This window comes from Malus domestica, chromosome 17, assembly GCF_042453785.1.
Source record: "Malus domestica chromosome 17, GDT2T_hap1".
Taxonomy (NCBI): domain Eukaryota; kingdom Viridiplantae; phylum Streptophyta; class Magnoliopsida; order Rosales; family Rosaceae; genus Malus; species Malus domestica.
The window spans coordinates 13,208,014-13,214,464 of record NC_091677.1 but is presented as its reverse complement, the minus strand read 5'-3'; the positions used below and the strand labels follow the sequence as shown (position 1 = coordinate 13,214,464).

General features: G+C 37.9%; 1 protein-coding gene across 1 annotated transcript; it reads left to right on the top strand.

Annotated features, from left to right (window-relative positions):
- The first annotated feature begins 250 nt into the window (after nucleotides 1–250).
- Nucleotides 251–6,412, top strand: LOC103405211 (exocyst complex component EXO84B-like). The gene is made up of 7 exons (XM_008344186.4): nucleotides 251–814; nucleotides 1,110–1,207; nucleotides 2,209–3,265; nucleotides 3,369–3,884; nucleotides 4,798–4,983; nucleotides 5,764–5,900; nucleotides 6,151–6,412. The coding sequence occupies exons 1-7, from the start codon at nucleotides 671–673 to the stop codon at nucleotides 6,311–6,313; spliced, it is 2,301 nt and encodes a 766-aa protein (XP_008342408.1). The 5' UTR covers nucleotides 251–670; the 3' UTR covers nucleotides 6,314–6,412.
- Nucleotides 6,413–6,451: the final 39 nt, after the last annotated feature.

Here is a 6,451-nt window from a genome sequence, read left to right as displayed (position 1 = left end):
TTTAGATGTTGTAAAGCCGAAGTTAGTCATTTCTTCCATCATTGGTTTAGTTGAAAATGTACTCAATTTTATGAATATTTGTGTGAAGACTCTACATTATACAAATGTGGAAAAATAAATCATACAATAATTACGTATTTGTAATAACGGTAGTCCTAAATCAAATAGAATGAACGAGAATCAAACTTAAAACATTCTGTTTACTTAAATGGATAATACTAAACCGTAGGTTGTAATAACGATGTCGATTGAAGTAAATCAAGAACTATCCTTTTGTTTTTAGGTAAGAAAATCCCAAAAAAACTATAGAAAGATGTAGTAAGTCCACAAATCGAGCCTTAAATCACAGTCAGACCTCATTCCTTTCTATATATTAACCTCTGTCAAAATCTAGTAAATCACAGCCAAGCCAAACCAAACCAAACCGTCCTTCCATCACATTCCCGTTTCCTCTCTCTCTCTTCACCAAAACACGCTTCGGGAGCACTCCTCTCTCTCTCTCTCCCTCTTCGCTTAGCTCGGAAGCTCAACTTCCATGGCCTAATTTCCACCGGCGAAAAGTTTTGAAATTCCCTTTTTGCCCTCACCGGATCGATCGCCCGTTTGCTCCCCGCATCCCTAATTTCGGAGCTGCTGGTTCAGCTGATTGATCTGATCTGTCCGGCGATTCATGGCTTCGGCGAAGACGGCCCGGTCGAGAGGCGCGCCGGTTAAAGAGAATGGTGTCAAGCTCGAGGAAGGCCTCAATGTCTTCAAGTCTGACAAGTTCGATTCCCAGAGCTACGTCCAGTCACGATGCTCCCTCAACGAGAAGGTACTTTCTTCTATTCCTATACATATACAAACGTATATATTTGTGTACGTATGCATGTTTTTTGTGCTCAATGTTGTATATTTTATGCTGTTTGGTTGCTGAGAAACCATGGGAAAGTGAAAGAACGAACTTTCAGAATTCTTGAATTGTTGATGGAATGGAATTCTATCTTTGTTTAATTGTAGAATTTGGTTTCTTGAAACAATTTGGAGAGATGCTATGAAGTTCGATTTTTCAAAATTGCGGAATCGTAAAGGGATATAGTTAAATATATGTTTTTGAACGCTTCCTGCAGGATATAAGACAATTATGTTCATATCTTTTGGACTTGAAGAGAGCTTCCGCCGAGGAAATGCGTAGAAGTGTCTATGCTAACTATTCAGCATTCATACGGTGAGTTTTCGTTAAATGGTTAATGTGACAAGTTGATGAGTTCATAGTGTATATGCAACTTTACCGGTTTATATTCCGAGGTGCTTCGCAATAACAGCACTCCCTTCGCTTGTTGGTAATGCTTAGTATACGGTTGGGGATTTGGGTGGCCTAGCTTGATACATTTGATTTACGCAAGGTTTGGATAGTGCGATTCTTTAGTTTTAAAATGTACTTTGTAAAATATCCCACCACTTCCAGCTCTAAGTAAAAAGTAAAAGAAAATCTCATTTGGTTATTTAGAGTTTAGACCATGTTCACAAAATATAAAATTTCACCTGTTTCAAGTGGTTGCATGGCCATTCTTCTCTTAGTAGTTTGGATTTTGCTGCTGTGTTTATGGCATAGTATTCCAGCTTACCCTGACTTATATTTTTTAACTCTTCAGAGTTTAGAATAATTAAACTTGAGATACAAAATGTTATTTGTATGTGGTGCAGATTATAGCAATCGTAATTTTTTCATTTATGAGTTAAAAACGTTTTGGATTTGTACGTGTTTGTTTATTGTTGCTTTATACAATTGTTAAAAGTTGGTATTCATGGTAGTTTTAGTGCCAATATAGTCACAGTCAAAGTGATTGTATATCTCCTTAAACTTTCATTTTTTTTTTATGTTTCCGTTTTTGTTACTAGAATTTCTGTTCTTGTTTCTTTAGATGATCCAATTGATGAAATTTGGTATCCAAGGTTGTTTAGTGCCAAAATAGTCACAGTCAAAGTGATTGTTTACGTCCTTAAACTAGGACTTAATTTTTTATTAGAAATTTCCGTTCTTGTCTACCTATTGGTTGGGTCAACTCTGTCGGGGTAACTTTTATGTACCTAGTTTACTTGAATGCAATTTTCAAATTCTATTGGAAGGTTAAGCCAGTTAGTCTTCAGTTTGAGTCATTCCTTTTGATACAAATTATTCGTCGAGTGTAATTTGGATTTTACGTAAATTGCATTTCTTACTCACAGCACCTCCAAAGAGATATCAGATTTGGAGGGAGAGCTATCCTCTATCAGAAACCTGCTATCCACTCAAGCTGCTTTGATTCATGGTCTAGCTGAGGGAGTAAACATCGATTCCCTATCTAAATCTGTTCCTGAAGGTTCTAGTGAAAATGGTGTATTAAGTTTTGAAGATAGAGATCCTACAGACCTGGAGAAATGGTTAATAGAATTTCCTGATCTCTTGGATGTTCTATTAGCGGAAAGGAGAGTGGATGAAGCTTTAGATGCCCTAGATGAAGGTGAACGCGTGGCTGCTGAAGCAAAACAACTGAAGAAGTTGGATCAAGCTTTACTCGTGTCTCTGCAGACTTCCATTGTTGAACGCAGGCAAAAGTTAGCTGACCAGCTTGCTGAGGCTGCTTGCCAGCCTTCTACGCGTGGTGGTGAACTTCGTGCAGCTATCTCAGCACTGAAAAGGCTTGGGGATGGCCCTCGTGCACACAGTTTGCTGCTCAATGCACATTTCCAAAGATATCAGTATAATATGCAAAGCCTTCGTCCATCAAGCACCTCATATGGAGGAGCTTATACTGCTGCACTCTCACAGTTGGTGTTCTCTGCTATTGCTCAAGCTGCCAGTGATTCGTCAGCGATATTTGGCAAGGAACCAAATTATATTTCAGAGCTTGTGATGTGGGCAATAAACCAAACCGAGGCTTTTGCCTCTCTTACTAAAAGACATGCATTAGCATCATCAGCTGCTGCTGGGGGGTTAAGAGCTGCTGCAGAGTGTGTTCAAATTGCATTAGGCCATTGTTCCTTGTTGGAAGCTCGTGGTTTGGCACTTTGTCCTGTACTTTTGAAACTCTTTAGGCCTAGTGTTGAACAAGCACTAGGCGCTAATTTAAAAAGAATCGAGGAAAGCACTGCTGCCTTAGCTGCTGCTGATGACTGGGTACTTACATATGCTCCAACTGCTACACGGCAACCTGGCAGGCCTTCAACTACATCCCTCGGTAATATGACAGCGTTCCAACATAAGCTTACTAGTAGTGCACATCGGTTCAATTTCATGGTCCAGGTAAATCATTTTTCTTCCGCATAAAATCAATTAATCAATTTTCTGTGTAGTTGTATGTGATCCCTTATTTTATTGTGGCCTCATAGATTACCTGATCTTGCAGGATTTCTTTGAGGATGTAGGACCATTGCTCAGTATGCAGTTGGGCGGTCAGACATTGGAGGGTTTGTTCCAAGTATTTAATTCATATGTGAACATGCTCATAAAAGCATTACCGGGTTCAATGGAGGAAGAAGCAAACTTTGAAGGTTCTGGGAATAAAATTGTCAGTGTAGCTGAGAATGAAGCCCAACAGATTGCTTTGCTGGCAAATGCATCCTTATTAGCAGATGAACTACTTCCACGCGCAGCCATGAAGCTGTCTCCACTGAATCAGGTTGCTTACAGGGATGATCTTCGTAGAAGATCATCAGATAGGCAAAACCGGCATCCTGAGCAAAGGGAGTGGAAGAGGCGGCTTGTCAGCTCAGTTGATAGATTAAAAGATAGTTTCTGTCGTCAGCATGCTCTAGATCTCATTTTTACAGAGGATGGTGATAGCCATCTTACTGCTGATATGTACATAAACATGGATGCGAATGTGGAAGAGGTTGATTGGTTCCCATCCTTAATATTCCAGGTATGCTGAATAATGATTTTGTCTAGTATAATTTCTGCTTGAACTCATTTCTTTTCCTTCTTTTTAGACATCATGCTATTCATAGGTGGTGCTACTCAGTTCTAAATGTTCCTCTGCTAGTTTGCTTTGCATGTTTCATTCCCTCGCCGACGTCCTCTATGGTTAAGAAAGGGTTAAGAAAATTTATGAGGACCGCCCTTTGTGCCTTCTGTTGCCTAACTTCTTGTTGGAGGATGTCAAAGTTGTTATAAAACAAATGTCTTATATATAATGAATGTTGTCTATATATATATATATATTATGTCTTGTACAACTAACATCAGTTTTCATGTATACATTAATATATTTTTGTTATTTTAAGTTTATCCTTTTTCCCCATACCATGACTTGAAAGTTCTCTTACCAAAAATATTGTCAATTGTTGCCTGCACTTTAAGTGCCATTCTATTATTACTCATTAGAGAGATTCTACATATATAGGCTACACATGTAATGGCAATTAAACTTATTTTCAAAATATTTCAACAAAAAAAAAAAAAAAAAACGTATTTGAAAAATATTTCTAACACTGTAGATTTTTATATTCATGTCTCCTTGCATGATACCTTGAAATTGGACTAATTACCTTAAGTGATATGGTCACATGAAGATTATCAGGTGTGGCATGCTGTCTTTACGTGATTCATACTTGTACTTCTTGTTCATTATTGTTCAATTTGTAAGCGAGAACATGAGAATTGACCAAAAAGTTCTGAGGGTCATATGATAATTCCGCTTTTATATGTGTATAATGTATATGCATATTCAACTTTTTTGTGGTTTATAAGATCCTGAGTATTTTAAACTATTTACATGCTTTATTTATTGTCTTTTTCAAGTCCTAATTTTCTTTTGTTAACTTTTCCGAATTCAGGAACTTTTTGTAAAACTAAATAGAATGGCCAGTATAGCAGCAGAAATGTTTGTAGGCAGGGAAAGATTTGCTACATTGCTTCTAATGAGACTAACAGAAACTGTCATATTGTGGCTTTCGGAAGACCAGAGCTTTTGGGATGATATTGAGGATGGACCACCTTTAGGTCCTCTTGGCTTACAACAAGTACGTAATTTCTGGTCGCACCATCTTATGTACTGTTTTTTGTTGTGTTTATTTTGATCATCTGTCGTCGTGAATCCAGTATAACAACTCAAACCTTACACCGATAAGCAATAAGAAACACTTAGTCATAATCATGTGAAGGGATGTTCCTATTTTTGTAACGTGAGAAGGAACTATATCATATAAGAAAGAAGGAAAGTAGGAAAGTAATCGAAGATCTAACATGTAGAAACAAAGAAAAGAGGATGGAAGGAAAAATCTTGGATTGGTATATTTTGTGAGGGAGGGAGAGAAACGCCTGCAACTGCAATAATATCACAGCTCTAGTTGTTTACGAAGCTCTCTTTCCATGCTAACTGTATCTCCAACCTATCAAACATGAAAAGGACTTGCCCGTATGTCATGATACTAAGTATTTGTAGCCTGGCCTTTCGGGATGATATGCTGATTCCCAGTTCTTTCCATTTCTTGGCTTGATATTTCTTCCCAGGTTACTAACTGATAATTTATACAACCTAACATTTGGTGCCCACAACATTGTGATGATATTGATTTGACCCTAAATAGAAACATGACCTTAACATCGTCATTGAATCTAAAGCAATTGTGAGGAAATAATGCAGACTACAGGAAATGGTGGCTAGATACGAACGAATATTAAAAGGGTCCTAACAAGAACTCATACTCGATACATTGATAGCTGTCTTCTCCCGTCTTAATTTTGGGGAGTCTCCTCATTGAACACCCACTTGTATATCAACTTGTTTCATCTGTGTGCAGTTCTATCTGGATATGAAGTTTGTCATACTCTTTGCCTCTCAAGGTCGTTACCTATCTCGAAATTTGAATCGAGCTATTAACGAGATCATATCTAAAGCCATGGCAGCATTTTCTGCAACTGGCATGGATCCCAATAGGTATGTTTCTTCATTTAGGTTGCTCATTTTTCATCAACGATAATATACATGCATACATGTAGCCGGTGTATAACCATAAAACACCTGTCGTTAAAAAGTTGTGTAAAACCTTCCAATACGACACCCATCTATTTTATGCTGGACACTTTTATCCTTACACGGAGTTCTAATTTTGCTGTGATTGCACGACGTATTGTACCGCTTTTGAGCAGTTGATTTAACTTGTACTGAGTTTTAAATTTTGTTTCAGTGTGCTCCCAGAAGATGAATGGTTCAATGAAGTCTGTCAAGACGCAATTGAAAGATTAAGTGGAAAACCAAAAGCTGTGAACGGTGATCGGGATCTTAATAGCCCAACCGCCTCTGTTTCGGCACAGTCAATCTCATCTGTTAGATCTCATGGGAGTTCCTGAGGCGCATCAAGTTTCATCTCTCTGTAAATTAAATAGAGAACTATCCTTGTATCCTTTAGAATTCTTTTTCCCCTCCAATATAATAATTTTTGTTTACCATTTTTAGTTTCCGTCATCCTTCTTCCTCGCTTTTTTTTC

What these genes read in the sequence shown, in the direction of transcription:
- LOC103405211 (XM_008344186.4), top strand. Translation starts at nt 671, where the DNA reads ATGGCTTCGGCGAAGACGGCCCGGTCGAGAGGCGCGCCGGTTAAAGAG. An exon ending in AACTATTCAGCATTCATACG is followed by an intron (nt 1,208 to 2,208) that starts GTGAGTTTTCGT and finishes TCTTACTCACAG; the next exon opens with CACCTCCAAAGAGATATCAG. An exon ending in GGTTCAATTTCATGGTCCAG is followed by an intron (nt 3,266 to 3,368) that starts GTAAATCATTTT and finishes CTGATCTTGCAG; the next exon opens with GATTTCTTTGAGGATGTAGG.